We start from the raw sequence: 27900 nt of genomic DNA, 5'->3' as shown, positions 1-27900 counted from the left end.
GGTGGTTTTAATAGTTTGGTGGTGGTGGTGATGATGGTGGTGGTAGTAGTGGCGGCAGTGGTGGTGGTGGTAATGGCGGCAATGGTGGTGGTGGTTTTAATAGTTTTGTGGTAGCCGGTAGTGGCTAGGGCAATGGAGTTATTTGGAGAAGAAGATAATGAAAATGAAAGAAGAGATAAATGAGGTTAGGGGTATATGGACGGGGGTGTTTGAGTCATTTTACAAGTTATAAGACTTATAGAATTGAAGTAGATCCAATTTCACTATATATTTACAATTTTATTATAAATTAAGAGCGAAAATCTAGTATCAAGACTCAAATCGAACGAAAAAACGATCAGAACGTAACCAAATAAACATCAAAACTATAAATAAATAAAATAATAGATTCATATTGAAATTAAAAAAAAATAAATAAAACAAAAAACAAAACAAAAAAAAAACAAATTTCACAAAAACTGTGAGTATTAGATTATGAATTGATGATTAACCGTTTAGAACTCAAAAGTGAAATTGACAAATGGTTAAACTTGAAATTGGTGAAATAGAACAAGTGAGAGAGAAATATTTAATGAGAGAAGTGTAATGATAATTTCATAGCATAGTTCATTATATAGTTGTTTATCTTAAGATGATTTGATTATTATGCATATATTAATTTAGGAGTTAAATTGATGATCCTTGTTTAAATGCTAGTTAGATTTATAGATATCTGAGATAAATTAGGGGACAATTACTTTTATTTCTTAGTCGTTGTAATATAAATGAAGTTTGTAAGTACCTTTTCTAGAAAACTCTCACGATGCTATAACTCGTCCACTAGAAAATTCTTAGTGGTTTAAGGTCTTACTGTATATGGTCAATGCAGTCGCACTCAGCAAAACGAGAATATTAAGAATACATTTTTGGCCACTTATTTTAATTTCACATATTTGTTTGAGGACAAGCAAAATGCTGTTTAGGAATGGTTTGATAAGAGCCCAAAATTATAGTTTCAATCCCTTAATAGTATTATATTTAGACCAATTATGTTTATAATAAATAAGAATTAGTAATGTTTACGTGTGTTTTTGTATAATGAAACTTTTTTCTCTTTCTGCCTTAATAGTATTCCACATTTTCAGAACTCCAACATCATTGTAAATGGTAGTCAAGAACCCTCTACAAATAAAACCATTAATGAGAATATCATCCCCCATAGATTTGTGAATATCTTCAATGAGCCCCATATAACTCAATTCATCCCCATCAAACATAAGATGAAACCGAGAACCACCATGATAATCCAGATATTTCATTCTACCAGGCACTATTTGCATCCAGAAACCATCACAGTGTATCACAGTGTATAACATTCAGTTTTGTACTTGATGATCATGCGATACGTTTTTGAGACGTGGAAATGGTGATGATTACCGATATTTCAAACGAGGTATAAGAGGAAAGAGAAGATTACCTACTGTAGTTTTGATGTTACATAGAGAGTAAAGAAGGAAGAAAAATAAGGGAGTAGATCAGTTGGCAAGACCTTTTAAGGTTTGAAGCACATGCCGTGAAAATTTTGTACCATCATAATGAACTAATGATCCACGTTCATAACAATTGTTACTATACTATCATAACAATTGTTACCATTGTTACATATTGTTACTATTTTGTACCATCATAATGAACTAATGAACTGGTTACTATTGTATTCTGAAGAAACAAAATGATATGTTCATCAGTTCATGTACATTTACTGTATTGTGGGCCTAAAGCCCACCTGAATACAAAGACAAAAAAAAAAAAAATGAACAAAAGTAGATTACACTGCTACAGTATAGAAGATATATATGTTGTACACCACTCCTTTCTACATCCCCCATCTCCTTCCCTGATAAAACACCATTGATACACCAATGACATCAACAACGACATCCTGCTGCAGAGTTTAAGGGCTTCTTTCTTTATTCTCGAATAGAATTACAATCACAATAGAGAGGGAACAAAAAACGGCCTCGTATTCTTTATATTGAAAAGAATGAACTACATCTAATGCCTCACGAATTACAGGTCAACCCCACCGCACCATCAAAAAAAAAGAAAGAAAGAATAAAAGTATAATGTAAACCGCCTAAATTGCACCCTTTGGGATGTTCACTATAGAGACCTTCTGGGCCGACGTCTTGATGGCCCTCCAGGGAAAAGCTTCATTATCCAACCCAAGACCCTCTCGACCACCTGGTGATGAAAAAGAACAGAACTGTGTCAGTGGGCCTTTGCATAATGTACAAAATCATAGACCATAAGATGTAATACATGTCAAAGATGCTGCCCAAAGGCCTCCCTTTCAATCCATCAGTCCATTAAAAGCAATTAATAAAATTTGAGATGAGCATAAGTCATAAGGAATATGGAAAAGCATAATATATATTTAGTATGCACATTATATTTAATATCTCATGAGGTAGGTTTAAATGAAGATAAAAAGATATTGCGGGAAAAAGATGGTGGCAGGAGACAGGAATAGCTGCCAACGAATGCAAATTTCAATTGTGAATATATGTTACATAAGACTATTTTTGTCAGGAAATTTTATTTTTACGTGAATTATGCTTGGGGGCATTTAGGATTTTAGGATACTAAGTTTCGCAGAACCGACTTCTACTTTAAACAATCAGTGGTTGTTACTTGTTAGTACAAACAGTGATCAGATATTACAACAACGCAGATACCTCCTGGGTCCTGCTGGGGTACGTGGAGATATTGATTGCAATAAGAGAATATGAACTCTAGAAAAGAATAATCATAGTAAAGGTACTCTACCTCATCTCCTTCATCCGCGTAAGCCATACTATCATGCACGGGGCGGCTATCCATTGGTCTCCCCAGAATATTCTCATTTGCCATAGTCTGAGCAGTCAAGAGCTCTAACCTTTGAGTCTGAGCCTCAAGTTTACGTGTCAACTCTTTATTTAAATCCTTCAAAGCAACAAAAAATATGTTCAGGATACATTAAAGAGTAAAAACATCGAGTGCAAAAGGATTTGAAACATGTTATGTCAAGGATCAATAAAAAATAGTGATCAAACTCAAACACATGCTGAAAGATTCCATCATCTTATTTTTTTATCGGACATCTCAGTGATTAGTTAATGGCTCCTACAAGGCTTTGCTCAACTGCTGGGTGTATATTATTACATTTTAAGCAGTCTTTTTCAGAAAATAGGTTTTCCATGAGTAACCAACTAACCATCCATCAAATACACTAAGTTCCATACTTCACCGTCATGGATAAACACATTAATAGGCTAAAACTTAGTAAGCACGAGTCATGAGCAAATGAGGAGAAGAAGACGAGTAATAATTCTCCGTACACGGAAAATCTCCGAAGCAAATATCATAATGCAACGACTTAAAATTGCCAGTTAATCCTTGTAGTTACCTTCAACTTTGAACTTTGAGATGATTCAGAACTCAAGGCTCGCACCAATTCTTCTTTCTCCAGTGCTAACTGCACATCACACTATATCTAGTTAGTGTTTTGTTTGGCGCATTCATGTAATTCCAACCGTTTGTCAATTGTTCAGCACATTCAATCAAGTCCTCCAATGCTGAAAGCATGATTAAATTCCGATGAACTGGAAGGAGGAAACAATAGACTACCTCAGAAATCAATGAATTAATGCTTCCAATCATTCTCAATTGATCAGGTGGAATGGAAGCAGATACAACAGGAAAATGCAACTGATTATTTCCAGGACTAGTAATAGAGGACAAAAATGCATCATTTTGCATTTCATGACTAGAAGTGTTTTCCACTGTATCAACATCACTACTCATGGTGCGCACCAATTCAGAATCTTCAAAACCTGGAGACGAGAAATACAGATAAACTGTTGGACCAAAATCCTCTCCAAACCAGTGATATAAACCAAAGACCTACAAAGGGAAAAGCTACAATAAATACCTAAGTCCTCTGTAGATGTTGACACATTTTTCACAACCGATGTGGTCTTCACAACTTCAACAGATTTGGAACTTCCAACTGCTTTCCGTAGTTTGGACTGCAAAAGCTTTTTCTCTGAAAAAACATAACTAATATAAACAAAACAAGTATAAAGGTGTAAAAGAAAAAGATCTGACACAGGGACTTCACATCTACAGAAATGTATTCCTATCGTTGCTTGCGAATAATTAACTAAATATTAATACATACATTCCAACCCTTTTGCAGTTAAAGGTGCAAGGTAATACCAAGATGAGAAGGCCCTATGTGGTCTTCTTGCCCAGACACAATTTTGTTCATCATATTTAGAAGCTAAAATGGCAGAGTTAACTCGTAGACAAATGGCTAGCAACTCCCCCTTTTTTTAACCTAGAGACGTGAGGGAGGAGTTGAAAATGTATATTTGCAACTTGTAATGGAAACCATGGCAATGCAGCTCAGATTTCTAATTAAAGGCAAAGAAAAATAATAGGCTGCTAATCTGCTATATGTGATGCACAATATCACAACCACCCCAGAAAGATTAAAATAGTAGGAAAGTAAGTATGGAGAAGATGAGATCTTATAGCCCCGAGATCAAATTAAGAAGCTAGAAATGAAAATAAACATGGATGAACAACAATCTTGACATCTGGCTCAATTCCCCTAATACACAAACACAGAGATCATTTAAAACCAAAAATTTATTGCTCAACCTAAGCAAATACTACCTTTGAAACTAAATTCTACTGAAAATTATAATGGATTAGGTTGAAAAGGGCCCTCTACCTCAAGGATTTGACCTCAAATGGAATTTCCGAATATAAATGCCTTGATCCTAAACATTGTTTGAAATATAAAGAGAAAAAAATCTCACATGTAATTAAGGAGAAATGAAACTTATAAGTGATGAATAATGAAAACTGTTTAGTCCAATAAGCTCCAACCGAGGAAATAGCAATGTTATTCGGTACAATATCAAAGGACTTGCATCAATGGAACTTACATACAGACATGGATATTCCAAAATGAAATTAAGAATTTGAATACTAAGGGGCGGCAAGAGATAACATGATATGAAATTAATACCTTCTTGTAGAGCATCAATTGTTGATTGCAAATCCTGACGCTCCTTCTGCAGGCTAGATACTTTTTTCCTGTATCATTATAAATGAAATTTTGCTTATAACCTGTGGGTATGACCCGGAGATCAAATTTTCAAAAAAATATTACCGGTTGGAGAAAATGGAAATCTTATTGAAGACAAAACAACTAAGTTACATTGACACGAATACGTGTGTCTGTATCCGACATGGATATGAAGTGTCTGACACGGTTAAATATACAAAATTGAGGTATATCACATACAATGTGTTCAATATGTGTCCGACACAGACGCATGGATACGTATCCGACACAGATTATCTTTAAAATATGACGTGTCCATGTAACATAGCAAAACAATGAAAAGATAAGTTGACTGCAAAGACATCCATTTGCACAATTTATAAAGCATTACAGACATTAGATTACATATAAGTCAGATAGGCCTACAGACGATAGTCGGATAAATTGTACGAGTTAGAACCATTTATGCATGGACAAAGATTAAAAGAACTCGGACAGAACATATATTCATGAGTATAAGCACCACATTACCAACCATTAAAAGTTAAAGGTGTTTCAAGGTGGTTTTATTCTGAGGTGAGGTATGACCCTTACAATGGTTTGTGGTGTAATTCTCAATTAGCCAATAAGAACATGCTTGTGCACTGATTTTGTGCTGAAAGAATGAAATTTCATTACTATACCAAATTTAAACAAGCATGATTTGAGTAATTCAGTAATGACTGAGGTACGACCCTTGCAATGGTTTGTGGTGTAACCCTCACTTTGCCAATAAGAACATGTTTGTGCACTAACTTTGTGCTGAAAGAATGAAATTGCATTACTTCACCAAACTTAAACATGTATGATTTTAGTAAATCAGCAATAACTGCTTATACTCTAAGTCTCTCTAACCATAAAGTGCGGCAGTGCGCAACAGGACGGTACAGTTTCTTATAACATTATTTCATAAAGATAATCGACCACCAGGATCCAAAACAAAGGCATACCTGTATGAAATAATTTCAGCATTTGATTTCTCCAGTTCCCTCTCCAACTTCAGTTCTCTTGACCTCAGTTTCAGTGCCTACGCAGTCATGGAAGAGTTTATAATAATTAGCACATCCATAAAGCATGTACATGCCATTGTACTATAACAGAAATGTAGCTATGTAATGTGATTAATGTGCTACTGCAAAAGTATATTATGCAAGAAAGTTTTCATTAGATATTACTCTAGAGTTGAGACAATACTACTAACTGAAAACCTAAGCATATAAACAAACAACACTACAACTACTAAACAATATCAAAACAGATCCAGCCCAATTATTCAAGAATCAAAACCAAAAATCTTGCTAAGTATCATCTGTACAAAAGAAACATCACAGGGTATTTTGAACTAACACATTTTAATAATAAAAAGTTCAGTTCAAGTGAACTGAGATTCTCTGTACTATCATATGCGACCTTTCAGATGAAAGGAATAAAATGTTTAAGAAGTCCTGAACCACAAGATCCATGGTAGCATTGTTGATATGAAAACTCTTATCATATCAATTGCCCAAGTTTTTTTTCTTCTTCTTCTTCTTATTTTTTCAACAAGTTATTGTGTATGGGGCATAGTATCATTTTGCTTATCCTTTAGAGTCAACATGATATCATTTTTTATGCATGTGTTTCTCCACTGAATTGATGAAGTGCCAGACAGTTACCCAAGAAACACAATACCTTTTCTTCTAAGCCAATGACTTCAGAAGCCAATATTCTAGCACGCTCATCAGCCGCATTACACTCTAGTTGTGCATTTGCATACTCCATTTTGATTGAATCAAGTTCCAGCTGTTTAGAAGAGTAGGTAATATAACTAATTAAGGAGCCAGATAATCCTCTAAAAAGATTTAAAGACAAACTGCAATACAAAACCAAAAGTACTATGATGGTGATTATACAGTAATCAGAAAATAAAAAAGTAAAAGTAAGGAGAAACACACAGTTGGCACTTGCAAAAGGCTTCAATTTGTTACGCTTTTATAACCTCATAAAAAGAATTAAATACAAAATGCAATACAAAACCAAAAGTACTACGATGGTGATTATACAGTAATCAAAAAATAAAAAGTAAAACTAAGGAGAAACACACAGTTGGCACTTCCAAAATGCTTCAATTTGTTACGGTTTATTAATATAAATACAAAAGACTATTTTCCGAGCTATAGAAAATAATCTTGATATGACATCTTGTTTAATGATTTGTGTGAATATTAGAAACAGACGTACAGTTTTGAATGCACGTGCTATGCAATACACTTGAAAAGGAACCCATGCATATTATTGGATATAAATCTAATAATACTATCAAATGGTAAAAGCCTTATATCCACTCTAATAATATGTATGACACGCCCCCATTATGCTGCTCGTGAAATTTAACAACTAGTACTAAATTATGAACATTGAGTCTTTATCAAAGTTCATATTACAACTCAGGGGAACTTGATTTATGAGCACCTTCCATTACTAGCAAGGCAATAAAGGTAAGGAGAAGCTACAATTAAGTCCTAAAGTTTCAAGTCTCCCAAACGGTTGGAAGGAATAATAACATGGCCGTGATCAAGTTCACACAATTCCACAATGTGTATTAATTCTAAAAAAGGGATAAGGCATAATGCTGTTTTCCTCTTCTTCTATATGTTCGCGAATTCAACAGCAGTTGGGACATACATGCTATGCTTTATGATCTCATCTAAAGTGACTACTAAAGATAAATCACTCACAAGAAAAAAAAAATACACTTATATAGCAATTTTCACTCTTTTTTTTTGGCATAAATCTTAGTTCCTCTGAAAACTTTGCAAGAACACGAAAGCTTTCATTACCTCCAAACGATGCAATGAAACTTGTGAAGTAATTACAAAATTTCAGTGAAAATTGAAAAAAGTGTGTTGACAACATTGCAAACAAAAATTTGATGTAAAAACTAAAAACTAAAGGGTATATGTTAACTAACACTATCATAACGAGGATCGACACTCAGTGATAGGATCCAATGCAGTAACAATAGGGCTCAATACATATGTGAAGAGTTGAAGACGGAAAATATTGGAAAGAACTTGCATTTAAACAAGGGACATAGAGAAATACAGATAGCTATGTACACATCGCTTACAAGTTGTAGTTATACTAACCATCTGGGCCTTGATTTCCTCCTGTAAACTTTCCATGTTGGACTTTAGCTGGTTAACAGCAGCTCGCTGATCAATAAAAAATTAGCAAAAGTGGTCAAATAATACGAGCTAAAGTTCAAAGGAATGTAATATAAACATTATGAATAATACTAAATGATCACAAGATAAAATAATTCGCACATTTGGAAGGTCAAGAAAATCAAGTTGTAGGTTATATACCACAGATGTTATTAAGTAATATAAAGATACCAGAATCTATCCACTCTAACTTTGTGGAAAAATAAACTTCAGGAAATTTCTGATGGATGATCAGGGGTAAAAAATTTGAGATGTGTTTGTAGCAAAATATATCTACTATAACTTTATGATTACCTGTTGGTTATAACTATCTGTGAGTGAAGAATTTTCAGTAGCTAATGATTCTGCTAAGGCTCTTGAGGCATTCAGATCTCGCTCCATAGAGAACTTTGCTTGTGTCAAATCTTCAATATGCTGCAACAAAAGACACCAGAATAAATGTCAAGACAAGCAAATTGAGTCAACTTTATTGATTCTCAACAGAAAAGGGTGCAGAGAATAATGAACATTAAGTGGTTCCTCAATCTGCAAAATAACCCATATCCTTGGATAAAACCTATAGCAGATATTGTACACGCAAAGGGCCCAATGGATCCAACAAGTAATCATAGCTGCTAAGTTAAGGGCTACCAAGGAGATGAGAGATATTGTACTGAGAGCATGCACAGCAGATACTGTTTAAGACTTATGAAGTGAACCCAAAAAAGAAAGCAAGTTAACCTGTTCCAGAGTAGCAAAGTTTTCGTCCTGCTTCACTGTAGCAAACTCATGATTCCATTTTATACCACTGTCCTTGACACCTGCACCTTGCATTTCTTCTTCAGTGCTCACTAAAACTGAATTGTTCTCGCTGTGATGCATATCAGGTATATTTGGAGTTTTCCACTTGTCAAATAACTGCCCAGAAACAGAGGAGGCTGGTGTATCTGCACTCTGAAATATAGAACTTCTAGACATATATGGTTCGGTTTTATTTTCACTCAATGGCAAGTGGGAGGAAGGGGAGACTCTGGGAACATTAAGAGAGTCAAGGAAAGATGGACGATTCCGCCGGGTTCCAGTTTCTGATGTTACAGGGTTAAGTGGGATATGATTGGAGTCACTTCTGAGATCAAAATTATAACCTGAAGACAGTGAGGAATCTGATGATTTCCACCTTTCACTACCTGTGCTGGGTTCCTGATCAACAGAACTACTAAGCTTCATTCGCCCCATATCAAAAATAGAACCATTAGACCGCTCAGCTCTAGGAAAAGATTCCGCTAAGCTGGTTGTAGAAGGAATAGAATCTCCAGAATAACTGACTACAAGATAGTAAATGAAAAATCCCCAAACGTTAAATCAGACTATATGCACTCCAATATATTGTTCCAACGGAATTGAAAAAAGTGGTTAATCAAAATTAAAAAATAATAATCATATATATATATATATATATATTACCTTCATTTAGATAAACAGATGCATTGCCACTAGCTGATGTGCTGGCAAATCCAGAATCAAGCTGCACTGGATCACTATGCTTCTCAGGTGAAATGCTTGTAAAAGAAGCATGTGATGTAGTAGAGTCTTCCTTTAGATGACTCCTGTCTTCTGTGAGCTGAGATCCACTTACGGAGTACCGACTAGATTGATAAATGTTCCGATCATCATATCCACTCCCATTAGAATGGTCTGTTAAATTGGTTTGAATCTCTTGAGTTCCATTATAAGTACTAGAATAACGATTCTTCTCTTCTTCCTGATGATCAATTTCTCCTTGATACTGTTTAGATGCCACATCCCTTCCGAATTTCAGCCCAGAGTCCGTATAAAATGCATTGTGGCGACTGTCAAACTGACGAAGATTATCATGCGTTTCACTAGAGGAACCTAACTCATTGTTAATGGACAATTCAATTGCTTTGCTGTCACTATTTGAAACTACCCTAATAGGCTCATCTCCTTCTGAGGTAACAGCTCCATTTGAAGCAACAGGTCTCTTAGATCCACTTTCTTTTGTTGGTGCCACATGTTGGCTAACCTCAGTAGACCGCTGCTGGCCACTTGATGCAGGCTTTCTCGTTTTTCCCTCTGCCTTTTTCTTTTTAAACTCTTCCAGCTGAAGAAACAGAAATAAAATTTATGAGGTAAGAAGTCCCCAAGGTCTACCACCACTACTTAGCAGTAAGGAAAACACAGATTCACCCGAGTCCATATACCGTATGCTCAACTATAACGGTTTTTGGTTTACGAAATACATTGATGTTTCCTAGACTACAAAATGTAAAGCATGCAATCAACAAAGACATCCAATCTCATGGGATTGAAAAAATAGTTTCAACATTTAATGACGCAAACATATATTAAAAAAAAAATAAACAAAAGCATACCAATCTTCTACCCGATTCACGCTGTACGTCTGCCTTGGACAAAACCTGGGCAGAAGCCATTCACAATTCCTTCAAACTCTGCAAAACAAAAAATCCTCAATCAAAATTCAATTCATACAACAATAATAATAAAAAAAAAAAAAAAAAAAAATGCCCAATACTTGTAATTGATCTAATAACTCCAAATCAAAGGGATCATGATACATACAATTGAAATAGAAAAAATTTGACAGAAACCGCTCCGCCGCTAGCAGCGAAGCGGATGGGCCCCTCCCTCTCGATCTCCTCTCAGCTGAGAATTTTCCTTTTACTAGTTTCTCCCATCAATGTTTAGCAAATTCTAATTTTTCAAATCAGATCCAACTTACGTTTTATATAAAAATCAAATCTTTTCACCAGCCTCAAAAAACTTGAGAGAGAATTTTTTTTTTTTGATCTGAAAACTTCTTCTTTCTATTTTGTTTCCGTTAATATTTTTATTTTTATTTTTTTTTTACTGTGTTATGGTAAAAAATCGGATTTACCGTTGTTAGTTTTTTTTTGTTTTATCAACTGGAGAGGAGTGGTGACCTCATTTTATCCAAATGTCGTGTTTGACCAATTTTGACTATTGTTTTAGTCAATGAAAAAAAGGGACCCACATTGTGACACCAGTTAATGTCACGAAATATTTTGATTCCAAGAAGTATTTGTGGAGGGACTCGAGATCTCTACAACCGGGTACAGAGATCATCTCTATAACCGTGTTATCTCGCCTTTGATTCGAATTCGAGATGTGTGTGTGCCTCGATACATGTGTGTGCGCGCCGAGATACGAAATGTGTGTGTGTGGTACAAAGATCAATCTCTGTACCCGATTATAGAGGAACCGAACTCTTTGTGGAGATACTAGAAGGTGGATGGAAAATATATAGATAATGGTAAAGCTATGATAAAGAGCAAATCAGTTTGACAAATGGTGAAAGATGAGGAAAAAAAATGTGTGTGGGACAATGAGAAGAATGGCAGTGATCCGACAAATGATGTATAAGAAGGACAACAAGTTGTTTTTTGCCACCTAATCCCCACCAAGATCTTCACTAAGAAACCAGACTAGCTCAATATACATTATATATTGGACTATAAGAGAAACATGTAACAAAGATGAGTCAGAAGTATAATTTAAAGATTAATTAGGAAGTTAGATAGTGCCACACTGCCACCCGTTTATATACTTTGTACTAAGGCGGAGACACACCTTTCAGGAAGTTAGATAGTGCATCTTCAAGTGACCAATTCCTGACGTACTCATACACAAGAAGATGCTGCCCATGTTCCACACAGTATCCGACAAGTGTTACAATATTGGGATGTCTCAGGCGTACAACATTAGAAATCACATCCAAGAATTGTTCCTATTCATGAATAGATAGTGCTACTGTATTGATATTCTTCACAGCTAAAATCTGTTATATGAAAACCACAGAAAGAGCTCCCTTAATTATCATGTTTCACTTGAAAAAATATGTTACTTATTTATAATAAGTTTAGTTGTCAGATCATACTTGGCCATCTGGAAACCCTGCTTTGAAAACAGAACCGCTTTTGTCCCTTCCAAGAAGGTGGTCTCACCCAAAACTGTTTGTAGCTGATTGCAGCTCTGAACTTTTTAAATTTTTGAACTAGTTTCTGGATGTCTTTGTAAAACATACTCTTTTATTTGAGTTTCCAGCTGTGCCATGGCAAACAGAGGGTGGACTCCTCAGAGCAAGATAACTTTTTTTTAACTATTATGTTATAATATACCTAAATTACATCATATTTTTTATTTTGATGTTGAATGTGTTTAATGTATTCAACGGGTACTCTTCTCTTACAAGAATATGGACAAGATATAAAGATACATTCAGACTTCCAGTTGCATGCTTGAGCCCTATAACTCCTCAAATATTTATTTATTTTTTATTTTTTGTTATATTGTTGTTGAATGTGTTTTTGGCATATAGTCAGGCACTCAGGCAGGTTTTAGCTTATAACTTTTTCCCTTAACTATTTGAGGTCAATGTTTATGTCTTCGATCTTCAAGTATGAATTTTAGAGTTTTTAGGGGAAGAAATGTGGAAAGATGTCTTGAATCACGTAAGTTCTTAGCTAACACCAATCATCAGTTTGTGTGGATCGAGGATTTCCTATGCACCTACGCGATTCTTTGAACCTACTAAAAAATGGCGCATCGGTTCCTGAAGACTTTTTTAGACTCAACCGCCTCCACCTCCATGAAGACTTGCTTTCACTTCTTGATCTACCTATCGTAGCAGCACCAGTCTCTAGCTCGAAGACTTATCTGGCCAGAAAAGAGTACACAACCAACTGAGCTAGAAGCTCTTGTGTCCATGTCATTTTCTAAACTATAGTTGGTACGCTAAATACTTCTTAGCTAACACCAATCATCAGTTGGTGTGGATCGAGGATTTCCTGTGCACCTACGTGATTCTCACTATCTTTTATTAGTAATCGAGACTTCAATATCTTTTATGATTCCATTCTACATTGAATCTCGCCTATATGATGTGGTTTGTATACTCTTTTCAATATTTTGTATTGAACTTTCAACTTTGTCGATCATATCTCCTGTTTGGGTTCATTGGCTTTGACACTTTTCCATAATTCCTTGTTTTTATCTTTTACTTGAGACTTGCATGATCATTCACCAGTATGTTATATGAACATTCATATTTTCACAGCTATTTCTAAAATGATATGATGCATCTTTAGACTGAACTTGTATTGAATCACTTATAATCATGAGTTCATGACCGTATTTATCTTTTTGTGTCAATGCACTTTGTCTGAACACGTTTCTACTTGGTTTAGTCATGAAGAATACAAATCTTGGTTTTATTGGACATTGAGTATGGTTTATGTTGTTTTTTTTTGGTGTGGTATTGAGTGTAAATATCATCACAATTTTCTGCCCACACGCACACGCACACGCTTGTTGATAACATGATTTTGTGCTACTGAAAGTGTGGTTTCCTGTAGCATGCTTATTGCATTTTGTTTTGTCTCAAACTCCACATCTATTTACAATTGATCAATCTTCTTTTTATGATGTGTCTAAGTTTGATGTCTTATGAACTGGTTTGTAGAATTCATTCTCAAAAATAAGCTATCACCTATAGCTACTTGGTTGGTTGTTTATAGCTTAAGTCTCTTAGGTACAATCCTAGCTAATTCTTGTTGAATTGCTTTCTATATCTGTTGATTATGGTTCACATATTCACATCTCTTAGGTACTAACAAACTTCTTATGTATAGGCGGTTAAATTTTCTCTGCTGCTTGAGATACTAGAAACTATTGTATTTCTTAGTTTCTATAGAACCACAAATCCCATATATATATACTAGAATTTAACATGTGGCTACGCCACTCGAGTCATTATGGGTAAATTTAGCAAAATAAAATCGTGTCAATTTATTATTTTAACCCTATTTTTATTGGGAAAAAATCAAGAGTGTTTCCACTATTTTTTTACATTTAAATTGAACTTTTGTGTATCATACATACTCAATTTCACACGGCAATATGCCCATAAAAGTGATGCACCCACAAATGCTTCAAATCCCATGAGTAAATATGCCTTACGCCAACAAAACCTGAATAGTTGTCAAGTCCCTTTATAAGAATTAGAATTGAAAAATAAATAAAAAGTCAATAGCAAACTCCTATAATCCAAGGTATATATTGCTATCAATAAGAACCTAAAACTCAAGGGTTATAGAAACACTGTTGGAGCACTATTAGGCTTTTAGTGAGAATTTGTTGCACATATGTATACTTAGTGTGAACATTGAAACACACCCCATCCGCGTCGTTAAGCAAGCAAATGTAATTTTCACCAATGACAATCTTCTTGAGAGAAATTTTGTGGGTCTTTTGGCTTACTTGTTTTTAATTTTGCTAAATACATAGCGAGATTAGCTTATTCATAAGCACATAATTATTATCATCAATAGTTCTACAGATAGTCCTACTGTAGAACATGTTTAATTAGATGAAACAACTAAAATCCCAAATTGATATCAAATGTTTCCTACTAAAGGACATGTCTGCAAGTCTATAATCTAATGGATTGCCAAACGAAATGTCAACAGGCAACAACAAAAGCGCACAGTAACTAATATGAACTGCTGAAGTAACAAAAAGTTCTCAAGTTTTCTTGATTTTGTCAACATCAAAAGTTCGAAGACAGTAGCTAAATGAATTCAATACATCTAATTAATCACGTCCATTACACAATTACTACAAAAATGCATAAGAGATCATATGTAAGATGCACTACAAATTATGCCATTACATTGAACAAACAAAGATATTTCAAATGACCAATATAGAGCCCATGGAGCTTCAAATAGGCCCAATTAAAACATGGCTATTGTAAACAAATTAAAACATGGCTTTTGACTCCTTTTATTCTATTTTTGGAGTTTTTATTTTGTTTTTATTTTTATTTTTTTTTTCTTTTCTTTGGATGAAAACTTCTTTTCTTTTTCTTTTCTGAAGCAACTAACTAATTTTTGTTTACACAGGTTTTTCTCTTCTCTTTTCTTCACTCATCCTATTCTCAGACTCGTTCTAAAATGGGTAGGTTGATTTTTTTTTTTTAATTTTTTTTTGTAAAAGGGTAAAGAAATTATGGTTTATGAAAGGCTAAAGAAAGGCTCAGAGGGGCGACTAGCGAAAAATAATTTCATAAGGTTTGAATTTCTGGTTATATCGATCCAAAGAGGGCCTAAATTCTCGCTTAAGATATGGTATAGTGATCAAGCAAGTGGACGTGTGATTTCTCTATCCGGATTTTACTTCTCCCTTGTGTCATTTCTCAATTGTGGATATTAGATCATAATCATAGATTTTGGGTTGCACAATTCTTAATTTCTTTAATTTCTTAGATTTTGGATCACAATTCTTAATTTCTTCAATTGCACAATTCTTAATTTCTTAACTTCTATGCACAGTTCCTAATTTTTAGAAAAAACGCATGCGGTGTTAGCAAAACCACGCCAATAGAAGCCCAAGCCCAGGCAGTGTTGGCAAAACCGCGCCATAGAAGCCCACTTAGCAGCCCAAGCCCATGCGGTGTTGGAAAAACCGCTCGGTTTTTCCAAAATCGCGTGAGAGATTTGGTACAGCGCGCACCAAAGCTGGAACCAAATATTGGCCGATTTGGTGTTTGGTTTGGTGTTTTCATCAACATGTGACTTTCCTGAAGTTGAAAAAACACTAAATTTGGAAATTTGGTGTTTGATGCAAGGAAAGTATCAATGAGAGAAACAAAAAAAAAAACACCAAATTTTTTAACCAAACCAAACACCAAACTAAAAAAACACCAACCAACTTCAGAAGCAACATCAAATATTCGACATCAAATAATGTGGTTTTGGATAAACCGCGCCATATAGCCCACGTGGCTTTATCAAAACTTCCCACTGAAGCCCATCTTAAAAGCCCAAGCCCACGCGGTTTTTCAAAAACCGCGCGATGTACTTTCTTTTTTTTTTCTTCTCAAATCTCTCGCACGGTTTTCACAAAATTGCGTGATTGAAGCCCACACTCTAGCCGAAGCCCATGCAGTGTTAGAAAAACTGCGCGGTTTTTCCAAAACTGCGTGAGAGATTTGATACAGCACCAAAGCTGAAACCAAATTTTGGCCGATTTGGTGTTTGGTTTGGTGTTTTCATCAACATGTGACTCTCCTAAAGATGAAAACACATCAAATTGTTGGAAATTTAGTGTTTGATGCTAGAAAAATATCTCTCCTAAAGATGCTCTTACAACTACCTTTTGTTTTCTCTTAAACTGAAGTTACTTGTATTTTATCACTTGTCCATATTTCACAACTTATATAGTGTGGTGTTAAAGACATTGTTAAGACGTGTTGGTTTAAGAGAAAGCCTGATGTTTTGTGATTCTGACAAGATATGTTTTACGTGTTAAAACTTGAAACAGTGTCCATGCACATTTACACGTGCATTTATATAAGTGGTATAATCTCTACGGTAACCACTTTTTGACTTGCTTTTATATATATATATATATCTTAATTAGTAGAGTATACCATAATTAATATGGACATTTAAATTGGATCAGCCTTTTTTCTATCATGAAATACCCTTGATAAAATATAAAAATCAATTATTCAATGCCTTTAAGAAGGACTACTTAGTCATTTCAAAATTTACTAAGATTATATAGTAACTTAAGGACATATGTGTAAATTCAGGTCGAAAATCAACTATTCGCGACTTACCCTCATTAATTGCCCAATAATTACCTTTTATACCGAAATTAAATTCAAGAAACCAACCGTCTCTCTTCTTCTTCTCTCTCCTAATAAGGTATTTACTTCTGGCTTCTCTTCTCCCTCTTCGTCCTCTATTGATAAAAAAAGATAAACTCTTTGTTGCCTTCCTTTTCTCTTGATTTCTTCCAGTTTTGAAGAAAGCAAAACAAGTAGGAGAATACCGACTTTAAGAAGGGTGGGAAGAGAATTGAAAGCAGGGAAAGGAGTGAGAGCGCGAACGACAATATCGTGGTGTTCTAATATCACGTGTATCATCAAGGGCATTGGTTAGAATGGTGAGTTTTTTTCATTTGCAATAAAATTTAAATTTGGGAGTGCTTGGTCTGATTTCCTGATTTTAATGGGTTGTATGTTGTTACTTTAAATGGGTTATGTTGTGAAAATGTTCATTTAGAGTTAACATGAACCCTCAAATCTCCCCTCAAATTTTTGAAAGTTGTCATGGCTCTGTCGTTTGGAGGAAGTGGTCTGCGCTGGTAGCATTTACCAAAAAAAAAATCGTCTGTAAGAATTATCTCTTTCAGTATTAGGTCATGAGTTTAAAACAACGGGGGAATAAAGGTTGAATACCTTGGAAGCACTCAGAGAGATTCCATCGTCTACTCAAATGCGGAAAGTGGTCGGTTTGATATCTTATACATTACACCTGAGAGGGATTGCACTCTTTCTCACGGGTACTAGAACCTTTCTGTATCCTACCTATCATTTAGCTAGAAGTTGTGAAAATGTGTTTGTATTTTAGTTCATATAGTTCCCCTGCTCTTTTTAGCCAAATAGTGAAATACTGTATTCTCAGTTCTTTTAATTCCTTAAGGCACTGGAGAGGAAACCGTTGAATGTGATTGTGGCATAATGGAGAAGGGAAGAATGAATCGTAAAACCATTGATAAAATGACTCGTGATGATAAAACACGAGCGTGTGATTATGTTGAAATAATGTAGTGGGACTAGATTTCAGGACACAAAAATGCATGAGCTTACATGGCTGTAGATGGAATTGAATTTAGGATTATGTTAAATCAATCTGACCACAAACTCAGAATTGGCTTAGATGATGATGACATCAATGGTTACGATGCTCACAACCCTAAATTTTAAATACAGGGACATACGCCCTAAGATCCCAATCAGTAAGTATGATTTTAGTCTCTACTGGTAGTTTACTCAAGTAAGATTTATGTTACTTTATGACTTGGATTTATTCTATTACATGTCTGTAGCCAAGATTCATTTAAATGTAATATTTATTCTTTTTTCATACGGTATTGTAGGTTTTGGTCTAATTTGTTACAAACGGGAATCTGTTTGTTGGCTGTTGATGAAGCACATTGCATTTAAGAGTGGGGTCACAATTTCAGGTATCACGTGCACACATCAGTATCCACGAGGTTCTTATTGCCCTACTTCGCTTGGTGGTTTGGGGCTTATCTATGATAAACTCAATTTGAGCAAATTTTTTGTCACCAAATTCAATTTTCCCTTGTGCTTGCTTATTATTAGTATTTTAATTATTCGTCTTGATTGAGTTACCTACTTTTAATATTGACTCTTCTTTTTTGCAATTTAACTTTGTGAGCACTGGAAAGTGTATATATTTGTTTGGTTGTCTTATATGACATATCATGTTATTCCCTTGGCTGTATAGTTATTGCAAATAAATATCGTAGTTTTTTTATACTTTAAATTGTAGATATATCCACTGTTGTGGATGCACAATATGGTAAAACAACTTTGCTAGACTGCTGTCTTGTGCATAATCCATTGGCTGCGTCTGTCTTTAGAGTTTAGAGTAAAAGAACCTATCCATCACAAGCTGTGAATTCTCTCTTGAAGCCTTTAGCTGAGATGCGCATGCATGTTTTTTTTGTTCCCTGGATTAGTTCTGTTGTATCCTCTATATGCTCTTGGCGCTATCCCGCATTTTTTTTTTTAAATATTGTGAACATGTTAAATTTTATATTTCATCATATGGGCTGACTGGTGCTGTTAAACAATGTAGTTATATAACTTAACTTTGGGAGTGTTGGGAGGACCGCTTTGTGCTGTTAGTTGTGGTAGTGATATTGGAAATATTTCCTATAGCAATTAGTGGTTACTTTTGCAAATAGAACAATGTATCTTGGTATGTGCCTAAGAACTAAAGGTAGAATTTCTTTCCCTCTCTTGACAACCCTGAAAAACTTCAATAGCTTATAATTTTTGTGTTGTAGGTAACATTGGTTGGATTATGAATTTTTACCAATGAAGTCTAACACATTTTTTTTTATCATGACGAATCCGTTAAGCTTTGTAGGGCATTGGTATGTCTGATTTTCCACATTTTAGAGCATGAACAGTCAGTGTTAAGACAGATTCAGATCAAGCCTTCTTGAAGACTGAACGGTATCCTGTACTCACGGTGTTGTCAGCAAGTCATACTTTGCATGTCTTTCTTAATGGACAATTATCAGGTAGAATATTAGCCCTTCAACATTGAACTGAAATATGGATTCTTGCAGGTTGGGAAAGTGAGCATGGAATAGTTGGCTGGGGAAAAGACTAAGCTAACTGGGACATTTGCCACCGAAGGAAACGGGTTGGACAGGTTATGTTGAGAAAGACACTGCTGGACATACAAACATATACTCAGTTGAGGTTGGTACTGTTTACTGTCTTTATTCATTTAGAGATTCCAGCATCTTACCTCCTTTCTTCTCAAATAAAACACCAATGGGTAACAACCGTTTTGTAATGCTAAATAATATGATTCTCATCGTAAAAAGTGTTGTCCTGTAGCCCTGTAGGCATCTAGAAGATGAGTGATCATCTTTATAAGAAGAGAGAAAGAAAGGCCGATGTGATCATTCATATCTCTAATACATATATTCACCTAACCTTTATTGGTTGATTATGTGTCTTAAGTATATTTGTTAATTTGAGTGGTTTGATTTGAAATTTGGGTTTTCGTTGAGATATATATTTACCAGTAGAATATAGATATTAAAATATGACTCATTGGTATTGGTTGCCTATCGTTGATTATAGAATGTATTATTGGCTCAAGAGATGCAACCAATAATGATTATACAAGGTTAAACCACTATTTTTTTTTATGAATAATGTAGTTATGAATGTATGCAAAACACAACACACTGTGTAAAAGCAGATATTTGATCTTTATTGAGAAATACTAGGTTTTTTGCTATTGTTGTTGTAACTTTATGTTGTAAATTAGTTATAAAGTTGTGGAAATGAAGAGGTTGAGATCATATGGTGATGATTTAGATTTAGTTGGTGAAAAAGGTGGGGGGAGTAGTAGTTGTAAAGATTGGGAAAGAAGGGATCGAGATAGAGATAGAGATAGAAATAGAGATAGAGAGGGAGAAATCTTGATCGTTCTTCGTCCAGGAGATTCTTTGGTGAAAGGGTTCATCTAGATCTTCTAGGAAGAGATATGATTATGATGTAGATGGATTTGATAGGAGAAAGACTTCTGGCCGGCATCGAGAGTCACTTGATAGAGGGGTTATAATGACTTCGCCTCGAAATGGGTATGTTAGTGAGAGGGAGAGGATACATCGTTCGGAAAGCTAGGAGTGGTGAGGCTGTTCCAAGATGTATTGAGCTTGAGCTTATACATGGGGAGAAAAAGTGCAAGAGTAGTGAGGTGAAGAAAAGTTATGAAATGCAGGGAGAGGGTGGTAGCAGCAATGAGATGGAAGGAGGGTAGTTAGAACCTGAACCTGAAACTGAGTCGATAACGGACCCTGATAACGAAACCAAACTTCCATGTACAGAAAACTCTGAGAGTGAACAGGTCGAGTCCAATGAGCGGAAGAAATTACCAACAAACTTGATTGTTGAAACTGAGTCATGACCTGAAAATAAGTTAGATCTTAAAACATAATGTCTTTAATGAAATTGAGGGAGATAGAATGTTGGAGACAATCCCCTTGCTGTATGGACTATGGACTTTATTTACGTATGTTTCTTACAATGTTTGATTCTGAAATTAAATATTTGAATCTATGTTTATCTCATGAGACCTTTTATTTGAAGGTATTGAGATATATTGCGCGCCTACAACTAATGCTAGGGATCTGTGGCAAGCATCAATGACCCATATTGCCCTTGAGGGAGGATGCTTTGTTCTGTCGGCAAACCAGTTCTGCCGAAGACAAGACTATCCACCTCCTTCGAGTACACGCTCAAGTACAGATGAAGATATTTCACCGAGTCGTGGTATGTGGCCGGAGGCGGTGTATATAATTCCCCGTCGGGGCTATTTTGGTCGGACCCACTTCTGAAGGGGGGAGGCTCTCATCTCACCTGACCTAGGTATGATAATCCTTCTTTAACCAAATTCTGTAATTTCAAGATTCTGACATATAGCTTCGAGGGCACCTTTGTGCTTGAAGATGAAAGCATGTTAGGCTCCCTAGAAGGCTAGAAGTATCTCGAAACATGGATAATTTCTAAAACAGGATAGTTTGAATCATGAACTGTTAAGAAAAAACTTGGAGTTGAACCAGTGCAATGCATATGACAAACGTGGGTTGTCTTGACCATACCTGCTGAAGGTATCATATTATACTCCTTGATATAAACAATGAAATAAAGATATGATATCATTATGTGTCTATGTTATTTATACCCTTCTGTGGTATGACTGGTGTCAACAAATCCTATTTGGGAGTTTAGTGTTTCACTGAATCTCACACTCCATACCAAGTTGGACTCTGACCCCATGCATCCATGCAACAAAGACCATAACTTAATTAGGATGGTCACTCGGTCTCTCCTAAAATGGCAAGGAGACATGTGAGAAAGGTAAAATTATTAAATTAGCATGCCTCTGTACGTACTTATATGGGATTAAGTGAATATTTTGAGTTCATGTATCTAACTCAACTACTTGAGTTTAAGGTTTAGGTGACAATTGTTACCTTGGTTTGACAATTTAAGTAGTTAGGCTCCACTTGGTATGAAGCAAAAGATTGCGAAAGTGCAAAACAAATCTTGAGTGAGTTGATAAGAAATGGGCTTTGAGGTGTAGTAATACCTGGTATAATTCCCAGTTCAAAAATCATGCCGTTGGTGCTAAATCCAATAACATGTTTGTAGTTTGGAACTTGGAACTTGGAAGTGGCAGAAATATTTTCGTGGAATTTTTATTGTATTTAGATATCATCTATCAATAATATAATTGACCTCACCCATCTCTCTTTCAAAATTCGACAGTTTTGCTATTATTATTTCGTTGATTTTGTTGTTAAATTAGTTGGTATTGATTTTTGCTTTTTGTTTCCAATTCCTTAGATCGAACAGAACTAATGAATGACTTCTGTCAAATTTTGCCTTTTATAATGATTTATCATTTGTTTAGGAGGATCGCGTGGTGGTTTCCTCGCTTGGTCGCCGACGGGGAGGAAGGAACCCATCAAAAATCTCCGGATGAGCTTTGAACCAGAATCGGATAACTATCGTCTTTGAAGCTATGAATACTTCCTATTGTATTGGTATACGTACAGAGAATGAGTTGATCAAAAGTGGTGTTGGAGCATTGATGCAAATATCTTTGAATCTCCATCAATTTTTCATAGGTAGTAAACTCTGCTCCAAATTAGCTACCTGATGCAGATGGTTTATCTGTTTTATGAAGTTTAGAGTGACAATGTTATCTGTGTGGTATCGTAGTATCATTGATTTTAAAAGCAGTTAATTTCATACATTATTCTTTGCTGTCATTTGTGGATGCAATATACTGCAATTTGTAGTCACCGTTTGTGAACCTATAAGGCATAATCAAAACAAATAAAATCCTATTTCCAAATTCAACTACTGAGATTCATTTGTGCAGTGTTTAGTCATATAAACAACCATGTTAGTCAGAGATTCAGTCGTGATAGTAAAGGTAATAGCATTGAATAGAACTATGTGGTTCAGTAGAAGTATTGCTTGGATTTGTATACATAATTCTATATTTGATAACATGCCATTCTGGTCTGTACACTAATAGTTCATTGAAATGGAAGTAACATCTGTTTAAAAAAATAAAAAATAAAAAATCGTGTGTATACTTTGTGATAGATAGTAAGTTCTAGATTTTGAGCATATGGTCTTTGTGTTTCATGTAGTATTATAGCAAATTATGCCCAAAAATAACATTATCATTCAATGCTTGACCATCCTTCAAATATATTATAACATATGGTCTTTGTGTTTTATTGAAAAATTCCTGACTTATCCGAGGCTAACAATTGCACCATATCAACTTTGACATTTTACGTATTCTATGGATGAATTCATACTTCATTAAGCAGTCTTTTATTTGTGCTCTTTATCTTCCCAACTTAGTAAGATGTTTGGGATGTTTCTTTCTTATAGATTTAATTTAAACATGCGACCAGAAAATCTAGACTTTGTTGGGCACTTCCTTTGTATTTGATTTAGTTTTACATGAGCATGATATTTCGTAAGTCATGACGTTGTTACTGTAATACATGTTGGTACTTAAGGTGTATGGCCTTATGGTTCCTATAGTAAAACTTTTCTATATGTAAGTTGGTCAGTCATGGAAGGCTATGCCGGCTGATTTTACTCTTTGGCAAGAACAGAGATCCATTTCTAATCTTCGAGGTACAGGAGCTGATGTTTTCGCTTGAAGAGTGGCAATGATGAGAACTGTGATAAGCAATGAATGGAGCTTTTGCGGAGGTTCAAGAGTTGTTCTTTGTCTGAAAATAGTCAGATATGTGCCCAATGGAAAAGCTTTGTTATGAAGTAAATGCTTCATGTAAGATTGTAATCTTTTTGCTCATTGAATTTTCCTTTAGTAGTTTTGCTCATTTGTAGAAAATATAATATTGAACTGGCTTATGAGCATCATATTGAAAATTTTTATATTGATTGTTTGTCGAGTAACAATTATTTATTTGGACCAATTTTATAGTATAGCTTTGAAAATTGTGGCGAAATCAAGACAACAGCTTGTCTCTCCGACTTCTCCAAGATCGAGGGAATGGGATAGGCCAACTAGATGGTTTGAATACTTGACTTCTGAAATGAATTTGCCAGTTACGTCATCGTCTTGGAAGCCTATAAGTTTTGAAGTATACCCATAGGAGTTTGGTAAAATCCCAGAAAGTTGAGGTTTGAATATGCATTCAATAGTACTGACTATCGCAGAAGGTTTGTTTGGCTAAGATGTATAGGTTGAGCCAGATTCTGGTTATGCTAACCCTGTTTCACATGTGCCCTCGGAATAGTTTTGAAAGTGAGTGTCGTTCCAAATCATCTGAAAATTTGAATGCTGGATTCAAAGAACTTTCTACTTGAAGTGCCTGAACTCGATGGAAAAACTCACAAAGTTTGATTGGTTATTATTTTTGTTATTGTTTATAATTAATTGTTGGGGTTTTGTTAATTAAATGCTTTTTTTTAAACCCAGATGTATAGAGGAGGAAAGATTTCCTTGACAGTTCATTTTAAACCATTGTGGGCGAAAAACCGGTATGTGGAATGTCCTTTTTTATAATGCAATTTAAGGATCGATGGGTTGGTTTCCTTAGGAGTTGCAATTTTGTTGTAATTACCTTGATGCGTGGATGTTAGTAAGTTGTTGTTTGCTCCTCTTTTGATTCTTTGTATGCGTTCCACTTTTTTCTCATGTAAGTACTTGAGTGTAGCAAAGGGATGTATATCTAAGTATCTACCTATAGATTGTAGATTCCACAACAGCTCAATAGGGTGATACTGGGAAAGTATATGGTTCCCCTAAGAAGTTGGTGTGTCGTGTGTGTAGTAAAACTATGTACATATGTCTAATACTAGATATAAGTGAGAAAAGTGAGGGAAGGGGAAAAAGAAAAAAGAAGAGGGGTGGAGGAAGAGTCCCCCCCTCTCAAGAGCTTCCTTGGGTCGTGGATTGTAGGTTGATTAGAAACTTCATATATATTGTCCGCTGACATTCTACAAGTCAAATTACTGTTTATAGAAATTTATCACCGAGCTTAAATTCTGGATAGATCAAATCTATTTACTTGCCTTGATGCAGTTTTTTGTGCAAATAGAGAATACATAAAAAATTAAGGAAACCACTAATTACGATATCTATTGGGAATTCTGAACCAAATATCTTCATAGAAGCTGATGCCACCGCACTTAAAGTTTTCACCTGCTTTTAAGGAAAGATTAGCTGAAAAGTCCTCCATGATGTGGTATATATATGCTACTAGGATAACTCTTCGTCGTTCTTACAAATCTATATGTGAGTTCAGGATCATGCAGTTATGTTAAATTGCCTTTGCGTAGATTTAATTTTGATTTAATGCACACCATGATACATAAATTTAATTTTGTATACAATTTTTTTTTATTTTTTTATTATTTTTTTTAATGTGCTTAAGCTATAGTGGTGTAGCGCTCATATAATAGTTGACTTGCAGTTTAAATGGTCGGCAGTTTTATGGAAGTACCAACTGCTCCATTTCAGTTTTGGGCCATGTGTCTTCAAGTTTATTTATACATGATATAATTAATCTATATTCGTAGGTACCAACTGTGATTGGAGATAAAAGACGAAACATCTACTGCAAGAGTTTTCGAGATGAAGCAACAACACGCCTACAAAAAAACTGAACAGGAACTAGCTCATATTGAATCGCAGGTGAATATATATATATATATATATATATATATATATATATATATATATATATATATATATATATATATATATATATATATATATTTCTCTTACTTTGAACACACATATCCAATTGCATTTTAAATTGTGCACATTCAATTTTCCAGGAGAATGGTACAGAGATTATATTACAACTGTTCCAAAATTTGGTGGGATATAAGGCCATGCTTCAGATAAAAAAATAACAAGTTTCAACAAGCAACACAAAAACAGCTTCTTCACCATTTCAAAAGTCTCTCCAATCATGAACGAGTCAACAAGTGATGCAGCACCAAGTCTGAATGAAAATGTAATTGTAACACCATATCTTTACAATTTCAATTGCTTTCTATAAACTTTTCTCATCTCTATTGTGTGCATTCATACAAATCTCTTTTTTCCTTTGGCAGTGAGGACATATACTTTAACAAAGAACTTAACTCCAATACAGAGAAATCCACTTGGCTTCACATAACTAGCTTCTGTCCATATCGATATTTTGTTCTTTTGCAACTTTTCAACTAATTTTGACATGTACAGAAGATGGTTTTGGTTTTAAAGCGTCTTTTAATATAGGTGTTTAAATATACTTCGATGTACTTTGCCTTTCTAATGATACAACTGGCCCCATTACAAATGTATGTACTATTTAATCCATCTTTCTTCATATGGTTCATTTTTGCAATATCTCTTTTACATGGTGGCATCCACGGTTGATTATGATACGATGGTCCTGTAAGTGGTGTACAACAAGAGCTTGTAGTGTTGGAGGCTCGAGGTTTATTGACATGACCTGTCGTTTTCGAGGTTCATTCTACTATTTTTTTAAGTGATTTATAATTTGAGTTTTCTTTATTAGGTTTCAAGCGCTTTGGTTTAAGGGAGTCTTGCATTGTTGAATGTAATGAAAGTGAAGGGGCTGTGAGGATAACAGACCAAATATTTCACAAATGTTCTGGCAGAGTTGTGCAATTTGATACACCTGAAATTGTTATCTGCTTGAATGAATGAAACTGTATTTAGAATATGGGATATGGATATTGTTAGCCTCTTGACAGTTATGGATGCTTGGGGGCAGGTTACCAGTGAGTCATTGTTTCTTATTATTCTAGGTTACATGGACACGCCATATTTTGAAAAAAAATCCGTGTTGGATACGTACCCACGTGTCCGTGTCGGACACATATTGCATGTAATTTACTTCGAATTTTGATATTTTGCCGTGTCCGACAATTCGTATCCGTGTCCGATACAGCGTGTCAATGTAACCTAGTTATTATTTCATACTTTTGATCATACGCTCTGATTAGAATAAGTATTCTTATCTTCATCTTCTTACCTTCTCTATACCAAGGCAAACCCATGTATCCGCTTCAACAAGGAGGAAAGCCTATTCACTGTTTTTTTGCAAATCACAATGCGATAAAAATATTGAATGGCTCTCAGTACACATTGACTGCCCACACTCCTGAGCATGGCCCATGAGTTGCAGATCATGGTATCCATTAGTTTTTAAAATGTTCATATGGAAGGGTAGGTTATGTATATACATTCCCATTGGAGGATGGTGTTCTGTTTGGACTCCAACAAAGCTATTTTAAGGAGATTATGTAAACCTTTTTAGTCATGGCCTATAACCCAACATTTTTATTCATTTTTGTTATTACTTCGACTTTGATCTTTAATTATGGTTTTGTTATCTTTATATACCTCTGCTATCTTCAATGCAGGTACAGTCTAAAGCCACCAGTTTACTCTAACGGCTCATTTTACGGTGTACCAATGCCTATGTGTTATCCATGTTTTGTGGAGATACCTTAAGTTGGAATAAGGGCTTTTTAAGGATCCTATTCTTTTGTATTTCTTTCATTTCGTTATTTCACACCAATAGGCACTCGCTATCTTTTTAACATGTACAGAAGATATAGTGTTAAACATTGGTGGGCTCTTTCAGAAGGTTTGAATAAAGCGTAAAACGTGTTTGGACTATACAGCATATCCTTCAACCCCCAACTAACCCCCAACTATAGCATCTCTGTTACCACTAAAGGATCTATTTTTGGGATATGATGCTCCTCTATCCTTCTTCACATGTAGTCTAGAAATTTTGAGTGGTGCATCGTACCTTCAGTGATTCTAATTCTTGCAAGCATGCTTGCTTAGTGGCCAAATGATT

General features: G+C 35.0%; 1 protein-coding gene and 1 long non-coding RNA gene across 4 annotated transcripts; one reads left to right on the top strand and one right to left on the bottom strand.

The window, feature by feature from the left end:
* Positions 1-1669: 1669 nt before the first annotated feature.
* BLI (protein BLISTER) lies at positions 1670-11231 on the bottom strand. 2 transcript variants are annotated; one of them, XM_086570684.1, is made up of 14 exons: positions 10924-11231; positions 10716-10793; positions 9787-10444; positions 9064-9647; positions 8638-8757; positions 8266-8331; positions 6809-6919; positions 6088-6164; positions 5060-5127; positions 3953-4066; positions 3649-3854; positions 3428-3496; positions 2809-2964; positions 1670-2223 (listed from the first exon to the last, which is right to left on the bottom strand). In XM_086570684.1, exons 2-14 carry the CDS (start codon positions 10773-10775, stop codon positions 2143-2145), a joined length of 2370 nt encoding a protein of 789 aa, XP_086426810.1. In that variant the 5' UTR covers positions 10776-10793; positions 10924-11231; the 3' UTR covers positions 1670-2142. The 2 variants fall into 2 exon arrangements, with proteins under 2 accessions (XP_086426810.1, XP_086426811.1); XM_086570685.1 differs by having other exon boundaries at positions 11084-11142.
* A 5871-nt stretch (positions 11232-17102) lies between these two features.
* On the top strand, positions 17103-21230 carry LOC147485016 (uncharacterized). Of its 2 annotated transcripts, none has more exons than XR_015201943.1 (5): positions 17103-17334; positions 18331-18417; positions 19353-19441; positions 19558-19693; positions 21098-21230. It is a non-coding gene; the product is annotated as an uncharacterized LOC147485016 (long non-coding RNA). The 2 variants fall into 2 exon arrangements; XR_015201942.1 differs by having other exon boundaries at positions 19345-19441.
* The last annotated feature ends 6670 nt before the right edge of the window (positions 21231-27900 follow it).

This window comes from Coptis chinensis, chromosome 7, assembly GCF_015680905.1.
Source record: "Coptis chinensis isolate HL-2020 chromosome 7, ASM1568090v1, whole genome shotgun sequence".
NCBI classification, from domain to species: Eukaryota; Viridiplantae; Streptophyta; class Magnoliopsida; order Ranunculales; family Ranunculaceae; genus Coptis; species Coptis chinensis.
Note: the sequence above shows the minus strand (reverse complement) of the source record. Positions and strands in the feature narration are given on the sequence as shown.

What these genes read in the sequence shown, in the direction of transcription:
- BLI (XM_086570684.1), bottom strand. Translation starts at nt 10,775, where the DNA reads ATGGCTTCTGCCCAGGTTTTGTCCAAGGCAGACGTACAGCGTGAATCG. An exon ending in GTGAATCGGGTAGAAGATTG is followed by an intron (nt 10,445 to 10,715) that starts GTATGCTTTTGT and finishes CTGTTTCTTCAG; the next exon opens with CTGGAAGAGTTTAAAAAGAA. An exon ending in AACATCTACAGAGGACTTAG is followed by an intron (nt 3,855 to 3,952) that starts GTATTTATTGTA and finishes TCTCGTCTCCAG; the next exon opens with GTTTTGAAGATTCTGAATTG.